This window comes from Euleptes europaea, chromosome 4 (assembly GCF_029931775.1).
Source record: "Euleptes europaea isolate rEulEur1 chromosome 4, rEulEur1.hap1, whole genome shotgun sequence".
NCBI lineage: Eukaryota > Metazoa > Chordata > Lepidosauria > Squamata > Sphaerodactylidae > Euleptes > Euleptes europaea.
In genome coordinates, this window is record NC_079315.1 from 18726514 (window position 1) to 18750620 (window position 24107).

General features: G+C 45.7%; 1 protein-coding gene across 1 annotated transcript; it reads left to right on the top strand.

The window, feature by feature from the left end:
- The first annotated feature begins 7246 nt into the window (after positions 1 to 7246).
- TRIM14 (tripartite motif containing 14) lies at positions 7247 to 20434 on the top strand. The gene is made up of 6 exons (XM_056848943.1): positions 7247 to 7600; positions 10907 to 11002; positions 15050 to 15283; positions 15986 to 16148; positions 17645 to 17737; positions 19899 to 20434. Exons 1-6 carry the CDS (start codon positions 7247 to 7249, stop codon positions 20432 to 20434), a joined length of 1476 nt encoding a protein of 491 aa, XP_056704921.1.
- Positions 20435 to 24107: the final 3673 nt, after the last annotated feature.

The following is a 24107-nucleotide window of genomic DNA, read 5'->3' on the forward strand; positions in this document are numbered from 1 at the left end:
ATAGTATAAAAAAGGCCTCTGCTTTTATTTTCAGACACTTTTTTTATGCTTCCTGCCAATTAGAGATCTTGCCTCATTATAGAGTCTGTTGATTCCTCGGTTCTTACTTACAAACATCTAGCTAAGCCTTGTTCTCTAGGCTGCTGGAATTTCCAAGTTTCGACATTTTGCAGGTTCACTGTTAACTTTATAAGGGTTGCAGCATTGCACAATCAAGAAGCAATATTACTTATCAGCTCATTATTGAAAGGATACTAATCTTCTGCTCCTTTAAAAAAAATCCTTCCAGCCAATATTGGTTCTTTTTAGTTGATGTCTGAAACGGAATTTTTATTTGAGATACTAAAGAAGCACTCCTTCAACATCCCCCCCCCCATTACTATTTATCCATGGAAACAGACTATCTTGAAAAGTCTTGTGCAAAATGCTTCTTGTATTGTTAGCCATATATCTGCGACATACATAGTTTAGCTTACAAAACACTGGCACTAAAGTCACATTCCTCATCTCATACACAAGGAACCTTACCTACAGTTAAAGCAATTTAAAGGTTATTGATCTTAAAAGCATACAACCTCATGAGCAAAAGAGATTTCTTAGCACTTTGTTAGAGGTAGAATGTGTGGGTCATCTCCCCCCCCCCATTGGTATCCTTAATAAAACTGCTGTTTACTGCCTGGTGAAAATTGTCATAGGATACAGTTTCTACCTTGCCCTATTTGGCAGAGGGGATTTGCGTGATTATTATTTTTCCCCTTACTTTGAGACATCCTCTGTGTCATATTGCTAGAATGAAGAATATTCATGTTTAGGAATGAGGCTGGTACACGAAATCAAGGAAAAATAATAATAAATAAATGCTGTGAACCTGGAGTTGACCTCCTTTCAACTGCCTTCTCAATAATGTTGTATCAGGAGGGGGGGAAATTGGCATCGCTTAACATTTCAGACTGTTAGCGCTTTTAGCAGCTTAAAAAAAAATACACAAATGTCTACCCATGACCGATGCAGTTACCTAAGAGATGCACGTTTAATTTTTTTTTTGCTTTTCTCTTGTATCCATGCACCACGGTTTTTGGTTGCAACAGCACAAAGCACCACGGCCGGCAGTCCTGCCAGTTCTATGTCCTTTCCGATGCTCTTTCTGCATGCTGCTCCAGAACAGCATCGTTTGTTCTCTGTGCCGAATCGCCCTTCTTTTCAGAAGGCTTCTTTGCCTATCCAGTCGCAGCTTGTGGTTCTGCACAATTTTTTAAAAGCACAATTTTTCCCCCTCCCTTGTTTCAGATAACTTGTTTGCCTCTGTTCAGTAGCCGGGGACACCTCGCATCTGTCCACAATAGTGTTACGTGCTCAAGAACGCCAACCAAGTGAATGAAACCATTTTTAACATATACCGCGTGTGACCGATTTACAAAACGTTACCATTTCCCCCCCAGTGCGTTCCAAGGAACTGTCTCGACATGTCAAAAGCTGGTTAAATTGCACATAGTAAACTTTTATTTTTTTAAGCGGACAAAAATCATGGGTTTGGGATGTGGGGGGAAAGGGTATGCCACACGTTTTACAGTACTTTGGGGTCTTTTTTATATTGCTTGGGGGGCGGGAGATTTTTACCTGTACAAATCTTAATTTCAAAATTACCCCGCTCAGTGTCTAACTTTGTTAAAGCGTGGAAATAAGGCACTTTCTCTAACAAATTGACAAGGCACATAATATACCCTGTTCTGAGAAGAAGGTTCTTAGCCCCAACCTGGACCCATCTGTGTGGCGTCAGCCCTTCCATTCCTGGTGTCCACTGAGCGAGCCAGTTGGTGGAGAAGTAGGGCAGCGGTAGGGGTTAATTGGGACCTGATCTTTGCACTCCTGTGGCCAATCTCTTCTTTGGCCGACTTCTGTCTGCGTGGGACTCTTGCCAATATGTGCAGAACTGCTTCCTGTGGTCTTAAGAGTGTCATGAGATGCACACCGACATGCGCATGTGTTCTGAACCAGCTCAGGCTGGCTGCAACAGAATTCTGAAACGGCTGCTGCTGGCAGAAGGGGCGGGGAGGCAAGGGGATCCATGCACAGCAGTTGACTGCTATGTGTTATGTGCACATCTGTGTCCAATTCCACAGCCTTTAATGGTGGCTGATGGCATCAGATTGTATTGGGTTGCCTGTTCCCTGACTCCCTGCCTCCCCTGCTAAAGGAAGGGGAAAAAGAAGTTGGCGTTATCATGTTAGGCACTGCTGAGAGTTGGTTGGGTTTTTTTTTTTTTTTTTTGGCATGAGTTGTCAACTTAATTTAACTCCCCCCCCCCCAGCTTTTTAAAATAAATTGATATAACAGGCCTTCTGGATATTTTTAAGGTCTTTCTTTACAGATTATTATTTTGTGCAAAGTAGTTTTCTTTTGTATAGGTTTTTTTTTTTGTACAGTCTCCAGAATGTGATTTTTGTCGCAGCTGTTAACCTTTACAACCTCTTGTAATATTTGGGATTTACCAACTCTTTTTTGTTTGCTTTCTGAGAACACGTTACCGACTCTGTTAGGCCTTTGAAAGAGAGCTGTGCTTCTCTCTCTCTCTCTCTCCTCCTCTGCCCCTTTACCCACCCTGGTACCTTCAGTTACCTCATTTTGCTATTTTGTGTTGCAAATTTGCTAATGATTATGAAAGTTTATGGGTTTCGTTAGAATCATATTTGTCAAGTGTTTTCTTTTAAAAAAAATCATACCCCATTGTATCATTTAACATGTAGTTTTAAATGTATTATAAATATCTGTAACCAAATCATTTGAAGGCTTGATAAATTTTTAACAAAATTTGTACATTTTTTATGAGAGTTACTAGTAATGCTTTACTAAGTAGTGCAATGAATTTTTATTTTTAATCCCTGTGCCCAATTTTGGAGTTGAGAGGGTTGTTCAGTAATAAATGTATGATGTACACTTATACAACTTTGTTGCTTCTCACATCTTGCGTGCAGCTTCACTCATAGTTAATGAAAACCCACGAACTTTTTAAAGTTTTTTTTTTTTTAATGAATGCAAAAGACACCAACCTACATAAGAAGAGTCCAGCTGGTTCAGGCCGGTGTTCATTTAGTCCAGCATCCGGTCTCACACTGGTCAACCAGTTGCCCCGGAGGGCCAACAAATGGTATAGAGGCTGACACCTTCTCCAGGGCTGCCGCCTCCCACTGGGGATTCAGAGATTTACTGCCTCTTAACGTGGAAGTTCCCTTTAGTCGCTGTAGCTTGCAGCCACTGATAGATCTATCCTCCATGAATCTGTCTAATCCCCTTTTAAAGCTATCTATGCCGGTGGCCATCACTACATCCTCTGGCAGTGAATTCCACATTTGTTCAATCACATTTTAACCTACAATTCCACCAGACGAACACAGGCAAACCGTGCCATGACTGCTAAACAAAATCAAAGGAAAACATGCCTACTTTCCCTCACTTCAAAACCATTTTCAAATCAATGCAAGACCGTTCTAGCTATCTAGCCACAACACCTTCGAACATTTCAAGGCAGGGCTTCCAGCTAATTTATGGTGACCCCGTGAGTTTTTCAAGGCAAGAGACGTTCAGAGGTGGTTTGCCATTGCCTGCCTCCGCGTGGGCTGAGAGAGTTCTGGAGAAATGTAACTGGCCCAAGATCACCCAGCAGGCTTTGTGTGGAGGACTGGGGAATCAAACCAGGTCCTCATTTGACAACACCATTTGCTTTTGAAAGTTTGGCTATTTGGTTATGGCTATTTGCTAGATCTTATTAACGCACATTTTAATGGGTAGCGTGGTGTAGTGGTCGAGAGCGGTGGTTTGGAGCAGTGGGCTCTGATCTGGAGAATCGGGTTTGATTCCCCACTCCTCCACATGAGTGGCGGAGGCTAACCTGGTGAACAGGATTTGTTTCCCCACTCCTACACATGAAGCCAGCTGGGTGACCTTGGGCTAGTTACAGCTCTCTCAGCCCCACCTACCACACAGGGTGTCCGTTGTGGGGAGGGGAGAGGAAGGGAAGGTGATTGCAAGCCAGTTTGAGTCTCCCTTAAGTGGTAGAGAAAGTCGGCATATAAAAACCAACTCTTCATGTGTTCACGCACAGATACTGAATAAAAAACATGAGCAACTTTGAAACGATTTGCTATTTGTTGGAAACACTGTTCTTAATACATCCCCTGCAGATGAGGGGCTCTGAAACCTGTTTCTTGTTGTAGTGCTCCGATGTCTGTGCTGAGCACCCATCCCGATGAAAGAGTTCTTGATAACTTGTACATGGGCTCACACCTGTGACAATTTTGTTTTGGAAGCCTTGATGTCTTTAAGTGCTCTGCTATGCTTACTGTGAGTAAAAAAAAAATTCGGGACTATCTGAACATCGTAAAGCCAGTGGGATGCAGTGGCAAAGAGCCTCGAGCCCAGGTTCAAATCCCCACTCATGCCATGGAAGCTCACTGGATGACCTTGGGCCAGTCACGCTCTGTCAGCCTAACCTACCTCGCAGGGCTGTTGTGAGGATATAATGGAGGCGAGGTGAGCAAATGTAAGCCACGTTGGGTCCCCACTAGGGAGAAAGGTGGGGTACAAACAGCATAAATAACCAGACTAAATTGCAGATGGCTGAAACTGGGACCTTGGAGCATCACCCTTTTCTGGTGTAACTGGAGAGGGATGTTTTTGTCTTTTTGAAAAACACACCTGTTTTTAAAATAAAGATTTGGTTCCTCAAGTAAGAGCTGTAATATTACAAAATTAAAGTTTGGGCTTTTTTAAAAAAAACTCAAGTGCATTGGTACATCTACCAGCCCCACCCTGGCTGTAGACTTTGGTGCCATGCCAACTTTCACAAAGGGGGTGGGGAGAGGAAGAGGAGGAACAGCTAGTTTTTACACCCCGATTTTCACTACCACTTAAGGAAGACTCTAACAGGCTTACAACCACCTTCCCCCTCCCCACAACAGACACCCTGTGAAGTAGGTGGGGCTGAGAGAGAGTGACTAGCCCAAGATCACCCAGCTGGCTTTGTGGGTAAAGGTCCCCTGTGCAAGCACTGGGTCATTCCTGACGCATGGGGTGATGTCACATCCTGACATTTCCTAGGCAGACTACGGGGTGGTTTGCCAGTGCCTTCTCCAGTCATCTTCCCTTTACCCCCAGCCAGCTGGGTCCTCATTAGACCGACCTCGGAAGGATGGAAGGCTGAGTCAACCTTGAGCCGGCGACCTGAAACCGACTTCTGCCGGGCGCTTCAGCCTGGAATGCGCTGCTTATTACCAAGCATAAACAGCCAATGAGCTCTGTGGATTGGGAGGGGCCGTAGCTCAGTGGCAGAGCATCTGCTCGGCATGCAGAAGGCCCCAGGTTCAATCCCCAGCATCTCCAGTTCAAGGGACTAGGCAGGTAGATGATGGGAAAGACCCCTGCCCGAGACCATGGAGAGCCATGGAGTGGGGCCGTGGCTCAGTGGTAGAGTAACTGCTTGGCATTGCAGAAGGCCCCAGGTTCAATCCCCGGCATCTCCAGTTCAAGGGACCAGGCAGGTAGGTGATGGGAAAGACCCCTGCCCGAGGCCATGGAGTGGGGCCGTGGTTCAGTGGTAGAGTATCTGCTTGGCATACAGTAGGTCCCAGGTTCAATCCCCAGCATCTCCAGTTCAAGGGACCAGGCAGGTAGGTGATGGGAAAGACCCCTGCCCGAGACCCTGGAGAGCCATGGAGTGGGGCCGTGGCTCAGTGGTAGAGTATCTGCTTGGCATTGCAGAAGGTCCCAGGTTCAATCCCCGGCATCTCCAGTTCAAGGTACCAGGCGAGTAGGTGATGGGAAAGACCCCTGCTTGAGGCTATGGAGTGGGGCCATGGCTCAGTGGTAGAGTATCTGCTTGGCATGCAGTAGGTCCCAGGTTCAATCCCCGGCATCTCCAGTTCAAGGGACCAGGCAGGTAGGTGATGGGAAAGACCCCTGCCCAAGGCCATGGAGTGGGGCGATGGCTCAGTGGTAGAGTATCTGCTTGGCATGCAGTAGGTCCCAGGTTCAATCCCCGGCATCTCCAGTTCAAGGGACCAGGCAGGTAGGTGATGGGAAAGACCCCTGCCCGAGACCCTGGAGAGCCATGGAGTGGGGCCGTGGCTCAGTGGTAGAGTATCTGCTTGGCATTGCAGAAGGTCCCAGGTTCAATCCCCGGCATCTCCAGTTCAAGGGACCAGGCAGGTAGGTGATGGGAAAGACCCCTGCCCGAGGCCATGGAGTGGGGCCGTGGTTCAGTGGTAGAGTATCTGCTTGGCATACAGTAGGTCCCAGGTTCAATCCCCAGCATCTCCAGTTCAAGGGACCAGGCAGGTAGGTGATGGGAAAGACCCCTGCCCGAGGCCATGGAGTGGGGCCGTGGTTCAGTGGTAGAGTATCTGCTTGGCATACAGTAGGTCCCAGGTTCAATCCCCAGCATCTCCAGTTCAAGGGACCAGGCAGGTAGGTGATGGGAAAGACCCCTGCCCGAGACCCTGGAGAGCCATGAAGTGGGGCCGTGGCTCAGTGGTAGTGTCTCTGCTTGGCATTGCAGAAGGTCCCAGGTTCAATCCCCGGCATCTCCAGTTCAAGGGACTAGGCGAGTAGGTGATGGGAAAGACCCCTGCCCGAGGCCATGGAGTGGGGCCGTAGCTCAGTGGTAGAGTATCTGCTTGGCATTACAGAAGGTCCCAGGTGCAATCCCCGGCATCTCCAGTTCAAGGGACTAGGCAGGTAGGTGATGGGAAAGACCCCTGCCTGAGACCCTGGAGAGCCATGGAGTGGGGCCGTGGCTCAGTGGTAGAGTATCTACTTGACATGCAGTAGGTCCCAGGTTCAATCCCCGGCATCTCCAGTTCAAGGGACCAGGCAGGTAGGTGATGGGAAAGACCCCTGCCCGAGACCCTGGAGAGCCATGGAGTGGGGCCGTGGCTCAGTGGTAGAGTATCTGCTTGGCACTGCAGAAGGTCCCAGGTTCAATCCCCGGCATCCCCAGTTCAAGGGACTAGGCAGGTAGGTGATGGGAAAGACCTCCACCTGAGACCCTGGAGAGCCGCTGCCGGCCTGAGTAGACCAGACTGTCGGCCGGACCGAGGGCAGCTTCAGGCGTTCGCGCGCACCCAGCGGGCGGCGCAGGCGAGGCCACCCCTCCCGCGCACCCTCCATCCCAAGAAGGGCTGAACGAAGGGCGGAGGAGGCAAAGTCCCCCTGCGCGGCCCCGCCTTGCCGGCTCCTCGGCGCGGCGGGCTGCATGGAGGCGGCGGCCCCGTGCGAGCTGTGCGCGGCGGCGGCGGCGCTGGAGCCCCGCGCGGCCGCCTGGAGCTGCCTCACCTGCTTGGGCTCCTTCTGCGAGGCCCACGCCCGGCCCCACCTGGGCGGCGGCGCTGGGGCTTTCCGCGGCCACCGCGTGCGGCCGGCGGCGGCGGCGGCGCGGGAGCTGCGCGCCCTGCGGGAGGCGGCGCGGCGCTGCGCCCACCACCCCGGCCGCCCGCTGGAGCTCTTCTGCGCGCGGTGCGGGCTGTGCGTGTGCGCCCTCTGCCCCGCGCTGGGGCCGCACCGCGCCCACCCCGTCGACCTCGCCGCCCAGGCGGCCAGGGGCAAGCAGGTAAGGGAGGGGAGGGGAGGGGAGGGGCGTCCTTTTTTCTTTTCTTTTTTAATATATATATATATTGTATTGCATTGGAGGTCATTTTACATCTCCATACCTTTATAACTACAATTTACACTTTCCTTCTTTTACACTTTACACTTTACAATTTTACAATTTACACTTTACAATTTTACAATTTACACTTTACAATTTTACAATTTACACTTTCCAATACAAATTTCCCCCCTTTCCCTCCCCCAATCCATAATATCATATTTTCAGCCATGAGCATAGCCTTTTTAGTTTCACTAAAGTCTCTTCATTGGCGTCTCCTCTTTTCACCCAATTAATGTATGGGTTCCCTTTAGTCTTCAGTTCCGTTTCTTCTGTTTCTCCCATCGTCTGTTGTTTTAAGTATCCCAATACATCTGTTTGCACGTATTCGAACACAGAATTATTCCACCTGTCCGTAGGGGAGGGGCTTCCATGCCGTAGAGTCCGATGGCCAAAGCAGCCGTGGGCTCCAGGGGAACGGATCTCTAGGGGCTGGACATCCATCAGTTGTCACAGCAGGAGGTCGGGCAACCCAAGAGGGGGGGGGGAAACCACACACAACAACACCCAAATGCTGAATATTTTGTTTGAGCTGTGACCTGGAGGTCTGGAAACCAAACGACAGAACTGGTGCCCGAAAGTTGGAGTCGAAAAGGGCAAGAGTCCAGGAGCACCTTAAAGACTAACCAAAATATTTTCTGGCAGGGTGTGAGCTTTCGTGAGCCGCAGGCTCACTTCTTCAGATAAAGTTGGGAAGTATTGCAAGAAAACGGCACTTCGGGCAAAAAAAAGCAAGAAACTGCTAATGCTTAACCATGCATATAAGTATCATGAAGACGCATCATTACAAGCACACAAGATGCAACAAAGTGCGTCTTGCAATATCACGGACTAGGAAAATTCCAAATGACCGTAAAGGATCAGTGACGTCCAAGAGAGCCAAAAATAAGATCGGTTTCCGGTATAAAGTCCTATTTCGCGTCCGATGTTTCAATTCTGGCAATCCTGCGATTCCGCAGAACGTATGTTCCCGAACCAAGGCATGTGGCCCCCTAATACAAGCGGATGGAGAAGGTTCTCAACCAGAGTGCCAAGTCTTTCACCAGCCTTTTGCTCCTGTGCTTGTCAAGACGGCAGTTCAGTTTCCCACCTCCTGGGTAGTCATGTCGTCCTTTATTGGCATAAAATAGCATAAAATCGTCCTTTATTGGCATACAATCGCTGTACATACGCTCTACATACGGTAGCATGGAAAAATGTAAATATTTGAGATATAACCTTACAAAATGGTTAAAAGGCACTTGCATAAGATAGTGTTGTGAGCTAACACACCCGTCTATTTAAATAATTTGCGGCGTTCTATAGCAATCTTTAAAAACTGTGCTACCTTCTCCAGAACGCAGGGCGAACAAGTATTCAATAGAAAGGAAGCATTACAGGAATCGGAGGCGTTCAGCCTACCTGTCTGCAAAGGGCTTAGTAGTTCATTACGAATTTCTGAATAAAAGCTACAATAAAATAAAACATGGACAAGTGTTTCAACACACTTACTGCCACGCTAACCTGGGTAGTCATACTTACCATAGAATCATAGAGTTGGAAGGGACCATACAGGTAGGGTTGCCAACCTCCAGGTACTGTGGAGAAAACAAAGGCTCAGTGCTGTAGAAGTACTGGAGAACCAAAACAGCACAGAAACAATATATGCAATGCTTAATTTTATAAGTGAATAAAGTGCAAAAGTGACAATAAATATATACAATATAATACAACAAGATACAGGTAAGTAATATATCTCAATCCAGCATATTCAGGACTTGGAAACCTCTCAAGTCCATTCAGATGTAAGTCCAATATGTCCAGTAGTTATATAGGAAGAATATTTCCTTTGTGGGAATCAGTTGTATGTCTTTTCAGACTATATTTCAGTATGTTAAAAGTCAAGCAAACAGCCACAATGAAGGATGACAGATATTTCAGTATGCTGGAAGTCAAGCAACAGCCACAATGAAGGATGACAGGACGTGTTGTCTAGATCATAATCAATCACGTTTCGCATATGGCTTCGAAGCATACAGTATGCTTGACTTCCAGCATACTGAAATATCTGTCATCCTTCATTGTGGCTGTTTGCTTGACTTTTAACATACTGAAATATAGTCTGAAAAGACATACAACTGATTCCCACAAAGGAAATATTCTTCCTATATAACTACTGGACATATTGGACTTACATCTGAATGGACTTGAGAGGTTTCCAAGTCCTGAATATGCTGGATTGAGATATATTACTTACCTGTATCTTGTTGTATTATATTGTATATACGGTATTTATTGTCACTTTTGCACTTTATTCACTTATAAAATTAAGCATTGCATATATTGTTTCTGTGCTGTTTTGAACCTCCAGGTACTAGCTAAGACTAACTACAATGATTCCCAGCGTAAAGCTGTCCTGTGTCTGCTCTCCGTGACTCAGGGAATTTTATGGTGGAATAAATGTTGTTAGTCTTGAAAGCGCTGGTTGTTTTATTTTTTGTACTGGGCAGGCATCTTTCTTGCAAGTGCTGGACAATCAAATTAACATCACTTCCAGGCATTCCACTGCTCTTCTGGACAGCAGAGATGCTTCTTGACTCTCCAGCACTTCTTAGTTGTGGAGAATCCGAGTGCTCTTATTCCCTGGCTCAGAATGATTCCATTGTGTGGGGGAAGGTAGTTTGGAGTGCAGGGGGTTGGACTAGATGACCCTGATGGTCCCTTCCAACTCTATGATTCTATGTATGGGGTTAAAAAAAAAACCCGAAATCATAGAAGCGATGTTTGCACAAGTACAAACATCAACACATTTTTTGAAGCACTATTAGAATTCTCGAAAGGCTACATCATGCAATTTCTGGCTATTTGGAGATTGCTAGAGAGCCTCAAACAACATTTCAAGGTTTCCTTGTATGTCAGGAGGGGGGCCTGAAGTAGGTAGTTAGGTAAATGAGGGTCAAGGAAGCATGGGAAAGGGATAGAAGGAGGGACCAGAGGGAAAACTGAAGACTGGGGGGCAGGCAAACAGAAAACTTAAGTGAGAGGGCGGGGAAAGGGAAAGGGGTCACAGGTCCTGCCTGGGGGAGGGGGACCAGCAGTGGGGAGGTGGGGTGTGATTTCACCCACCATGCAAGTCCTTGCAGGTTCCCTGCTGGAGTCTTACATTAATAAGACTGCGAGGAAGATCATCTGTTGGTTCAGTTGCGTGCTTTCTTACCTGCAACACAGGCGATCATGACGTCCTACCTGAAGCAGTTAACAGCAAAGAGGAAGCAGGAGACTGACAATACCAAGCACATTGCAGAAGCTGCTAATGAACTTAAGGTAAGACGAAAATAGGAAATGGTCCTTTATTCTTGATGCGCACATTGGTGTCCGTGGCTTTGAATATGGATCCCTGCCGATAGGAATTTACAGTCTAAATTCACCGGGAGAGGCGACCAAGGAAAATGTAGAAAGACAGGTTGTGGATCCTTTTTCATTGATGCAAAGCTATATACCTGCTTAATTTTTTAGAAAGGCTGCCAATACCATCCCAATGTGGTTTGTCTTTCTGAACCATTTTTTTTAAATGGAACATTTGCGGATACACACTTGACGTCACTTAGCAGTTTGGCAGTAATGAATATGTTTCGCCAGTGTCTAGAACATTGATGTTCCAGCGACACCATTCATGTGCCCTAAGAACACAACATAGGCTCACTGGTGTAGTAGTCCTGGTTATATACAAAGTAGGGCTGGACTCGACGTTACAAGGAAACAAATTCGTTTCCTGCCTTTTTATTTCTCTCATTAATTCTCCTAAAGCATAGGTGGGCTCCTCTGAAGCATCTCCTGCTCCAGTGAACGGATGAAAGCCAGGATTGGAGAGCCAGCGTGGTGTAGTGGTTAAGAGCGGTGGATTCTAACCGGGAGAACTAGGTTTGATTCCCCACTCTTCCACTCAAGCGGCAGGCTTTAATCTGGTGAACTGGCTTTGTTTTCCCACCCCTGCACATGAAGCCTCCTGAGTGACCCTGGGCTAGTCACCGTTCTCTCTGAACTCTCTCAACCGCGCCTACCTCACAAGGCGTCTGTTGCGGGGAAAGGAAGGCGATCGTAAGCCGCTTTGAGACTCCTTAAAAGGTAGAGAAAAGCAGGGTAATAAAAACCAACTCTTCTTTGCTTTGGGGGAGAGACGCTTTGGGGAAGAAGGAAGTGAGAACCAGGAAACCCATTGACTGGTGTCACTGTGGCCAGCCGCTGCTAAAACAAAACACGGAGAAGCAAGCGTCTGCAGATCAGCTCACCATGGGCCAACGCTTCTAGTGAGAAGGACAGCCAACAGCACACATCCCCCCTGTAGAGCTCTCACTGGTTCAAGCTCAGCAGGGGACAAAAGGAGTCCCGCCTGTGGTTCTATACCGTCACTCTACACCAGGGAAGATGAGCGAAATCCCCCTGTCCCTGGAGTCCTGTTTGCGTGCCAGAAGGGTTGGGTGGGGCTTATCTTGCTGCGGCTGATAAGGGGGAGTTGGTGATTCCACAAATACATTGGGCCTACGTCAGTTGATGACTTACAACATTTGTAAGGTGCCTCTCCCCCACACCTGCTCGGGGCAGCTCACCAAGTTAAAACACCACCACAAAATCATAAGAACTATCGGTATAAAAATGAGCCATAAAAGAACATTCAGCAGCCTAAAATGGTATCCATAAGGCTAGAATCAGGCTATAAAATGCCTTTTAAAAAAATGAAGCCCTTTAGTTAAAAGCCTAAGGAAAAAAGAAACATTTGGTCTCGGCGCCTGGAGGACACTGAACTAGGTGCCTGGAAAACCTCGAGGAGGAGGGCGTTCCAGAGGAGGTGCTACCAGTGATAAAGCCCTGTCTCTGGTTATAAGGGTAATAGGTAATAGCACTAGTACTTTGCTTATTTTCATTCTTTTTGAAAGCAAACTGGAAGCCATAACAGAATGAGTTGGGGAGAAGGGGTGAAATGAACTATGTTCTCCTCCCCATATTTTATATAGATGCATTATTACCCCCTTCATAGCAACAGTTCAATATGTCTGCAGAGCAGGCTGCTGAAATAACTCCTTGCCTGTGCCACTCCTTTCCACCTGGACCAAAGGGCAGGAAAGCTTCAGGTAAACAAGAGCATACAGGTGCCTTCCACATGGTTTTCAGGTTGGCAGGATGCCACTGCTACTGCTTGGTTGCTGGCTTCTTAGCAGAGGCAGAACAAGCTACGTTTAGACTTTGGATTTAGCTCCCACATAATTTGTGTCAAGTGTCATGTTCCCCACAATGTTTGCTTCTTTTGTAAGCTACATCTACTGAGGCAAATTTGTGACAGGTAGCCATGTTAATCGAATAGGAATAAGAAGTGTTGGTTTTTATATGCCAACTTTCTCTACCACTTAAGGAAGAATCAACCTGGCTTACAATCACCTTCCCTTCCCCTCCCCACAACAGACCCCCTGCGAGGTAGGTAGGGCTGAGAGAGCTCTAAGAGAGCTGTGACTAGCCCAAAGTCACCCAGCTGGCTTCATGTGTAGGAGTGGGGAAACCAAGCCGGTTCTCCCTGAGTCCACCGCTCAAAACCACCTCTCTTAACCACTACACCACACTGGCTGCATTGACAAGAGTCCATTGGCACCTTAAAGATTCACAAAACTTATTCCTGCATATGCTTTTGTGAGTCAGAGCTCACTTCATCAGGTGCATTGCTTAGATTTGACCATGCAAAAAATGTACCAAGTACAAATTTCCCAGGGGACCACAGTCTTCGTATACATGTTCCCAGGCCCAAATAACTTTAATGCACTAGCTGGAGGAATGACCCACAGATCAGTCTTAGCAATCACTAGCTGGAGCCATGACCCACAGATCAGTCAAGCCCTACTGCAAGTTTGGAAGGAATATACAGAGACCCCATAGAGAGTAAAAATCAGTGGTGTAAGCTTGTTAAGGGGGAATTATACCGTGCATAAAAGCTGGGGAATTAAATATCCAGATGTGAGACTGATTCCAAGCACTGAGGAATCTAAGTGAGTTACTCAAGCAAAAGAGAGGAGATAAAGAAATCGATAACTGGATAATGGGATCCAGTAAAGAGTCCAGCATGAACACAATTCAGTCTGCAGGGGGGAAAGCAGGACCTTGTATCAGATGAGGGTAGACAAGGGTAGTTTCAGGGCAGACAAAAGCTCACTTTGTGGGGTGATTCTGGCCCTATTTATAGGGCAACTGGGTAAGACAAGAAACTTTTCTTCCTAGTCTTAGAAACAAAAGGGGTCAGAGGCAGGGGGCATGTATAAAGCCCAGCTGGTGCCACTGGGATAGAATTGGGTTGGTCTTAGAAGGGGGACAGGGGGCCACTTGCCTTTTCAGGGGACGGGTCCTGGAAGTGGCTGGACCAAAAGCAGTCCTAACTTTCGTGTAAAGCAACAGGTGTGCTAGTAACAATAAGCAAGGTCCAGCTAAAATCATAAGTGCATATATAAGTGATGGCAGAGAGGGTCTTTCTGTTGCAGAGTGCCCACTGATGAGATTGTGGATCTGTGATAAATGGTCTGATTCCTCTTGGTCAGATGTCGTTTTTTTGGCAGAAAAAAAATGGTAAAGCTCTGGACGAAAGATCTGAAAGCCCCAGTAAATCCAGAGGTTTAAAATGTTCTGTAAACCTCTGCCAAATAATTAAAAAAAAAATGCTAAACCAGTAGCACCTGTCATCCCTTAAATTGACAAAAATATATAAAGGGGATTGTTGGATATGTGGAGCTGTCGAGGCAAATTTTATACATTTATGGTGGGAATGCAGTAGAGCTGTAGAATAACGGAATATGATTGCTATGGTTGTCTCTCAAGGTATAAGGAAAGAGTTACCATTATCCCCTTCCTATGGAATTGCCTGGATTTTCTTCCTAAAGAAGTCCATGAACTTGTGCTCAATGCTGTACCATTGGCTAGGTTAATGTTTACCCCAAATTGGAAGAATATAATCCCGAAGGAGGAGGAGTGGCTGGAGAAATTAGCGGAGTGCATTTGTGTAAACTAACCTGCCTACTACATGGATGTCCAGGATGTTTGAAAAATTGAATATTTTTCTGTCCAGAACGAGAAGTTAATTTTGAGCTTGTTCAGCTTGATGTCGATAGCAGTTCTGTATTCAGTAATTTGCATTTTAGATTATTTGTTTTAAATTGGTTTTTCAATTTAATTTAAAAAAAACTGTAAAAAAAAGATTACGTGTAGGTGTTTGAAACTGCACAGAATGTTTCCTTAGAGACCTCTTGGAATCTCCTCTTTTCATGGTAGGCTTACGAAACGTGGGGGGGCGGTTCAGGGCTCTTAACTTGCCCCTGCATTTGCTTTGTTGCCCCACAGGCGCACATGTCGGCAGGTAAAACTTGGTTGACGGGGATGTTTGCCGAACTCCACCTCTTGTTTGATGAGGAAGAAGCGTTGACCAAAAGATACGTAGAGGAGAAGGGCCAGCAGACCCTGAGGAGATATGAAGAGCAGATGGAGGCCAGCGAGACGCAAATAGGGATCATAGACAGTTTCTCAGACAGGATCGGACAAATTCAACTGCAGCCAGACCCTCTTTATGTACTCAAGGTAGGCCTGCGGTCTCTCTCTGCCTATCTGAGCAACATGCTGGAAGCGTCCTCTGGACAGCTTCTGCAACACCAATTCTGTGCACATAGCTATTCAAAGGACCACTGCTTTAAATCGGGCTTACTCCTGGAAAAGCATTGCATAGAATTGCAGCTTTACAGCCCATTCCTGAGTGGGAGGGCCGAACTGGTGGCTGGAGGCGGCGCTGCTCTTTGCCCTTACCTGCGATCCCTGTGGAACCTCTCCATAGCGTTCCACGGGGCTACACCACCTAAAAAGGTGGCGTAACTCCAGGTAAGGGCAAAAGGGGCATTCCCGGCCTGAAGGGGGGTTAGGAAGCTGCCTAAAGGCGTCTCTTCCCCGGGAACGCCCCCTGGGACAAAGGTGCACGGAGGTGCACCGTCAGGATGCCAGCGGAAGGCCAAGTCGGCCTCCCAGGGCCATGCTGTCACAACAGCACAGGGAGGCTGGCGTGAGCGGCCCAATGCCAGCGTCTGCGCCACTCTCAGCGGTGCAAGTGGCATGGGTACAAGTGGCATGGGCGTCGGCACAGGCCCTTGACCGCCACCTGTGGACTTTTCGCCCTCCCATCTCAGGAGTGGGCTGTTAGACACCATCTATTTTGTAGGAAAGGTGGGACCTAGATGTTTTACAGTAAATGAACCTTGGCCATAGAGACATCATTTATTTCTGGATCTCTAGGACTTTACCTCCGTAGAGAAGGAAATAGCGAAGCAGAGTATCCCTGCGGAGCCGTGGGTCGCAGAGCCCTTCTCATTCGAGCACCTCGCCAACCACTTCAAACGTTTCGTGGAGACCCTTCAGTCAATCTTGCAGAAGCCGCTTGAAACACGGCTCAAGGAAGGTACGCGAGAAAGCACCAAACAGTTCACAATCTTCTCTAGAGCTGTGCGATGTCACCGACCGTATTTTTTCTTCTTTTTTTAATAATAATTTTTATTTTTAATATATGGGGATACAGAAAAAATATGTGGGAAAAACACATTGGGGGGGGGGGAAACATAAATTACGACGTGTCTGTGCCCAAACAACGGTTTGTTTTTCTCTATATCTTACCCCAGTTTTTCAACATCTTCTGGGCAGAACTCTGACTATACAAAAAAACCATTAACTGTTACTGTATAATACAAGTTTCTAAAACTGCTAGGCTAATTTTAATAATAATTACCTATAATGTCATTTACATATTTGATTAATGCCTGATAAATATAACATCACTTAATATGTGCTTTTATATATTTTCTTTACTAGATAATCTAACAGTGCCAGTTATAGATTTTGATTGTTACTATCTCTACCTGATACAAAATGTGTTATTCTAAGAACACCTATATTTGTCGTGTAGTGGTTGCCATTTCTGCCTGAAATCATCGATCGGCTTTCTTTGGACCAAGTGTGTTAGTCTTGACATTGAAGCAGAGTCAAATAATTTATGAACCCATTCAGCTATCTCTGGAGTTTTCTTAGCTGTCCAGTGTGTCGCGTAGGCAATTCTGGCTGCAGTTGCCGCGTACCGAAAGAGTTCTGTATGGGTGCCGCACTTGTTCTTGTTTGCTGTTATGCATTTTTGGATGGATGCTGGTACTTGCAGTCAGGGTGAGTTCATTACTTCAGGTTGTGGGCATCTGTCGTCACGTAGAGAATTGCCAGGGAACCTCCCTACTGTTGCCGCTACTTTCATCGGGTGGAAAGGGCCAGAGCTCCAAAAAGGGGGTTTTGAGGTGGGATTCCACCACAGTGATTTCCTGCCAAATCAGAACATAAGAAGAGTCTTGCTGGATCAAACCAGTGGTCCATCTAGTCCAGCATCCTGATTCACGCAGTTGTCCTGGAGGATCAACAAAGAGACGGGGCCTTCCTCTAACATTGCATCCTAGTATTCGTGTCCAGAGGTTTGCTGCCTCTGGATATGGAGGGTTGTTTTTGGAATCCATATCAGATATGATCATCTCATTCTAAGAGGATTTTATTTGTTTAAAATTTATTAGATAGAGAGACTTGGCAACCATCATATATGTATGTGTGTGTATAAACATGAATGTATTCTATCACACACAAGAAAGATGCAAAAGGTTTGTATATTATCTTGATATTGCAGATTCCAATACATAACAAAAAGCACACGTTTCTCAATAAGGATCGTTGTTTCAAAATGAAATAATACTCTTATTGAACAGCTTGTAACGTGAGCAGACAAGATCTGAATTTCGGCTTCTGGCCTGCTGTCATTCGAGGTTGTGCAGAAAATAAAAAGCAATATGAAAAGTAATTATTTTCTTCTTCGTAAAAGAAACTTTGTCTGAACAGCCTTTCCTTTGTTTTTGTTCCTTATTTGCGAAGATGTTTTTGGCAGCCTTGACGCCACCTTGAAGAAGGAGCCGGGTGACTTGCAGAAAGCAAACTCTTGCATTGATCGGTCGCTTTTTCTAAAACGTAAGTAAAAGCTGGTGAAACATGATGCTTGTTTCCCTCCTCCTACCAATCCTGGTCACAAACTCAGTGATTCAACACACCGCTTTGGCTGTTCTAGAATATGTTTGTTTTTAAATGCAAAGTGCACAGTATTTGGAATCATTGAACACATGAAGCTGCCTTGTACTGAATCAGACCCTCGGTCCATCAAAGTCAGTATTGTCTACTCAGACCGGCAGTGGCTCTCCAGGGTCTCAGGCTGAGGTCTTTCACATCACCTACCTGCCTAGTCCCTTTAACTGGAGATGCCGGGGATTGAACCTGGGACCTTCTGCATGCCAAGCAGATGCTCTACCACTGAGCCACAGCCCCTCCCCATTCTATTTTTAGAAGAAGAAGAAGAGTTGGTTTTTATATGCCAACTTTCTCTACCACTTAAGGGAGAATCAAACCGGCTTACGATCACCTTCCCTTCCCCTCCCCACAACAGACACCCTGTGATGTAGGTGGGGCTGAAAGTGTGCCTAGCCCTAGGTCACCCAGCTGGCTTCATGTGGAGAAGTGGGGAAACCAATCCGGTTCACCAGATTAGAGTCTGCCGCTCCTGTGGAGGAGTGGGGAATCAAACCCGGTTCTCCAGATTAGAGCCTACCGCTCCTAACCACTACACCACCCTGGCTCTCATCCTGTTTAGATGTCACCGGTGTGTTCTTTTCTCCCCTTTATGGTTACCTTACAATGTCCTATTTTTTCTGCGTACCTGGGGAGTTCCCCCACATATATAGGGTACCAATTTTGTCTGTGGGTGGCCTTGTTGTGTGGCTTTTGTTATCCATATGAGGACCAGACAGAATGGAGTCAGCCATTTACTGATAAGGGGAAAATTGAAGGGAGATGGTGTGCAGGGAAACCTGCTCCTTGACACTGGGTAATTGGAACTCAGGCCTGATTTGCATCGCCCCATACCTTCATCTCCCTGGCCCGGTCTTGGGCTGTGTTGCTTGGCAACTCTGGAAGGTGCAAGAATATTTGGCACAAGCTTTGATTAGATAAATAATTTAAAGTTCTGCAGTGCAGTCGTTTATGTAGTGGTTTACAAAGGAACATAAGCACAATATAAAAAAAATCTAGGTCCCTATCCAGAGAAGCGTATGCTCTAAATTAAAGCAAAAAGAAACCAGAGAAAGAGGGAGGGGGATAAGAAAGGGTTAACTGTGCTTAGAACAAATCTCCCCCAAGGAGGGGGGAGAGGTTTGGATTGGGCCCATGACAAGGGCAGTGGTGTTTTAATCCCCCCCACACACCATTTCCCAATTTTCATCACCACCTGCACTCCCCCAGTCTCTTTTTTACCCTGTCCAGGGAAACATAAAGCACCTTCTGGTCTTCTGACCAACCATCTGTGCCATGTATGCATCAAACACGTCTGTAATGAATGTATCTGGTCACACCTTTGGGGAGGAGGGAGTCAGCCTGTGTGCTTGTGGTCGAGTGTTCAGATGATGCCTTCACCACAGGATAGCCAGAAAACCTGGAGAGAAAACAGACACCCAGCTGTGTAACTGAGGATCATGTGAATTGGACCACAGGTCTCTTAGACAAATGTAATAAGCAAGACTGAAAATGTATTTCTTTGCATGAAGTCAGTCTCTTAGGAGCCAGGCTTTTATAGAAATAACACAGATGTAAATCCATAGGCACTACTGAAAAACAAAAAAATCAGGAGTCTGTGTGGCCAGGTTCCAAGAATGTTACTCTGGGGACACAGAATTATTCAAGTGGATCTTTGGAACCTCATCCATATATTTAAGATTGGGAAGTTAGGGCAGAACTAGATGTGGCTGAAGAAACAGGGTTGCTGCTTAAATTGGCAGGCTTGTGTATCCTTCCCTACCCCCTTTTGCCTAATAAAATTCACATGACTCATCCCATGTGAGTTTTCCCAGTGCTTGCTGTACATTGTTGGCTGTGGCTCACAGCGAAATGCACAACTTCATGAAGTCATGTCACTCAGTGAGCGTCACACGAGGGTGATGCAGAGAAAAATACACCGAGATACCCATTTTCAGTGGCAGTCCTGTGTTTTCTGACATGGCAGTTTCATCCCTGCGCTGCCTCTTTGCAGAACATGAGTTGCTTCTTTTTCCAGGATGTGTAGCCTGTGATTTTTCCCCCCCTACAGATGCAAGATCCCCCACACTGGAGCTTGATAGTTTGCACCCCAGGTTGACATTGTCCGAGGACCTTCTTTCAGTAAGCTACTCCTGGAGGAGGAGGTTTTATCCCTCAAGTCCGCAGCGATTTGACACACTGTGGCAAGTTCTGAGCAGAGATTCTTTCGGTGCTGGGAGCCATTACTGGGAGGTGGATTTGGTCCAAGCTGCCCAAGGATGGTGGATCGGGGCCGCTTACCCTTCCCTCAAGAGAAAAGGCGACTCTGAGCTTTGCCGGCTGGGGTGGAACCGAGTATCCTGGTGTATCAAAAGGTTTGATTTTGAATACTGGGCATTCCACAATGGGGAGAAAATCCCAATACGGACAGAAGAAGATCCCGAACGAATTGGAGTTTTCCTGGATTATGAAGCCGGGCTCCTGTCTTTCTATAATGTAACATCCGGGATGGCACACCTGCATACTTTCTGCTCCAAGTTCACTGAGCCTGTTTACCCAGCTCTGAGGTTGTGGGAAGGGACTATCACAATCCGTAAACTCACCTGAGCACCGATGGTGCCGTAACATGGAACAGTTTAAGGTTTCTTACCAGGATCTCTTATAACGAATGCACTGTGTGAATATAGATGGGCTCCATGGATCGGTAGTGCGTTTTTTATGGAAAGGGGTCTCTTTCAACATCCTGTGTATTGGGGTTAAAGCATCTGGCTAAGACAGGTTCAGATCTGTTCTCAGCCATGAAACTCGGTGGTTGACCACGGGCCAGTCACTCTCTCTCTCTCTGCCTAACCTATTGTCACAAAGCTGTTGTGGGGCTCAAACGAGGGAGAATGAACTCTGTTGCCCTGAGCTGCTCGGAGGAAGGTCAGTATAAAAAATGCTAGATATGAAAGAAAATTAGACACTCCCCTTGGGATCAAAATCCCTGCCACCTGTGTAAGACCTTGTTCCTAGGCAAAACACTCAAGAGAGTGAAGGTGGTATAACTTCAGTGTGTGCTGCATGAAACTGATTTATCTAGACCCCTTTCACTCTGGTATCTGCCTAGGTTACAAGACAGCAATTCACACCCCAAGAAGAAGAGTTGGTTTTTATACCCCATTTTTCTCTGCCTTTAAGGAGTCTCAAAACAGCTTACCTTCCTCTCCCCACAACAGACTTCTTGTGAGGTAGGTGGGGCTGAGTTTTGAGAGAACTGTGACTAGCCCGAGGTCACCCAGCAGGCTTCATGTGAGGGAGTGGGGAAACAAACCCGGTTCCTCCAGACCGCTTAACCACTATGCCATGCTGTTTGTATTCACTAATGGCAGGCACCCATTGCTGCCCTTCCCGCTATGACCCCCTACCAGAATTGTCACGTAGATAAGGAATGATCAGCATTTGGGCCATTCATTGTATTAACACTTGATTTGAAATGCTTTCAAATGAGATGATTGTCTGGGAGGGAAAAAAAGAAATCTGGTCTCTTAACCTTCCTGTTATATTTGTATTAACCTTGTGGAGATATAAGCAAAAAGGCATATCTCTGAGAGATGGGGCTAGAGACTTACTTTTTAAAAAATGACAGCTGGGAATTCAGAGAACCTGCTTTAACCTATCATTGTAATACCCTGGCATTATATCACTATTTTAGGGCCATTTTAAAAATTGAAATCACTCGTCGGGGGGGGAAGGAGCAATTTAATGATGATGACTGTCCAATCATTGAAAAGTGGACTGGAGGTGGGCTGGACAAAGAAAACCGATAGAAACATTACGCAGTAGGAAAAAGCCAACTTAAAATCGGCTTCCAGAAAAATATCGGGGTAAAGGTAGCCCCGTGGCACAGAGTGATAAACTGCAGTACTGCAGTCAAAAGCTCTGCTCACGACCTGAGTTCGATTCCGACGGAAGTCGGTTTCAGGTTGCCGGCTCAAGGTTGACTCAGTCTTCTGTCCTTCCGAGGTCGGTGAAATGAGTACCTAGCTCACTGGGGGTAAAGGGAAGATGACTGGGGAAGGCACTGGCAAACCACCCCGCAAACAAAGTCTGCCTTGGAAACGTCGGGATGTGACGTCACCCCATGGGTCAGGAATGACCCAGTGCTTGCTCAGGGGACCTTTACCTTTTTAAAGGTGATCTTAAAAGAGCTGGAAAAACACCGGGGTGGGGGGACAAAACATGAAGTGAAAATTAAAGGCATAAAAATGCATGCTGAAATCAGGGAATAAACCAAAGTAGTACAGGGCCAGAGCCAATGAAAAAAAAAACATGCAGAAAAGCCCACAGGCTTCAACAGAGATATTCTTGAGAAGTTATGCTTTTTCTAGTTTGCCTATGGCAAGGGATCCAGCCCTGCACACTGCTCCAGACCATCACCCCTGGTACATAAAACAATTACACACTAGTTAGAAAAACCAGTGTGGAAATCACTACTCCCATAAACGTGGCCAGCAGGATCTTTTATAGCCAGAGGACTTCTTCAATGTTCTTTTGGGCTGTAGCGCCCCAACTTCAGCAAACCACAACATCTTACCAGACAAAACACAAGGACCCCTGGTCAAGATTCTGACTATTTGTTCCTTCTGTGAACCAAGCTGTTTTCTGGGGTGGGGGTGGGGAGGCAAAGACTGAAGTGAGAGAGACAGCTATGTCTGATAACTTTAATTGAAAACTGAATTTTAAAAAATCCACCATTATTTTGCAGTCATTTTTAAGGCAGAAGTATTACATAATAGCCAACAATCAGTCATATGATCAAACATACGGAGGAAGGAGAGAAAACGGATCAGGATGGCACCTGACCACCCACTGAGAGCTTACACAAGTGTAATGACATCAGAAGGTGCTCACACATGCCACGTTAAGCCCAATGCCCCTTTCTTGTCTACAGGTCTCTGTTTAAAGCAAGCGAAAGACTTGGGCCCCCTCTTTCCTATAGGACAAGCTGTCTTTGTCATCAAAGCCGTCAAGACACATGCCTGGATCTTATTAATTGAGTTTCAATAGAAATTTTCAGAAGTAGCAACCATGGAATATCTGATTACACAGATGGAACAACTCTCTGCTTTGATGAGCACTTCATTTCAATTTATTATTCAAAAACTGGTCATCATCTCAGACGATCTTAAAGACATAAAAACCCAAATTATCACAATGAGATCAGAGGAGATACTAGAGGGCCCTCTAGTTGACAAGAGAGATGAAGAACAGAAGAACCCTGCAAAGGAAACGAGGGATTACAATAAACAATCTGCAATAGCTCATTTGACAACAATGGATTTGAATGTGACTTTGACTTCTGTCCCCTTAATCTGCTTGATGAACTTTTCAACACCTGCTTGGAGGACTTAATGAGTAGAAAAACTGGGGCTGTCAGGATCTTTTTCTTTGAATTTGGGATGGAAGATTTTGCAACATGGATTTACTATGGAAATTATCTATCTGCAGAAGAGACTTTACCACCATTCTCCAAGGATGCTCTTCGACGATTACTGCTAATGTGGGAAAGAAAGAAATGCTGGAAATTCCGGATAAAGGGACTAATTTAAAAGTGTCTAGTGTCTCTTCTGGCTAAGATCGAAAAGGAACTGGTTAAAAGGATTAGTTATAATGGAAATAGAACTATATATGATATCAATTTACTAGAAAAACAATATGTATTAAATGAGTGTTAGGGAGAAATGGAGGACTTACAAAATAATTAACTGTTAATGGAAATAATCAAATACTTTTTATTATACTAATCCATTTATTATTAGTGAGATTTACCATTTCTCTTCTTCTTTCTTTTATTCTTATTTCCTTTTTCCTTTCCTTTATATGATAATATTAACTATAAATCTTTTTTTTCCTTGAAAAATATAAATGCCAAAGAGATCAATAAATATTAACAATAGTATTAGGATTAGAATTTGGTGCAAAAGAGATTACCAATTTATCACAAGATGAAGGGAGGTGTAGGGGAAGTCAATTCTTTATTATATATAAATTTTTTAACAATGTTACCTATTTGTTTTTACTTTTTACTGTTTGTCATTGTTAAGCTATGTGATTAATAATTTTGGAAAAATAATAATAAAATTATTAAAAAAGAAAAAGAAATCCGGATGGTTCCAACCACACCACATATGAGCATCTGAATCATAAGCATCTTTGTTCAGGCTGGATTTTATGCAGGATGCCTGAGGTTCCATAACTACTACATCAGTACTTCCAGAGGTGCAGCACAGTCGCCAGC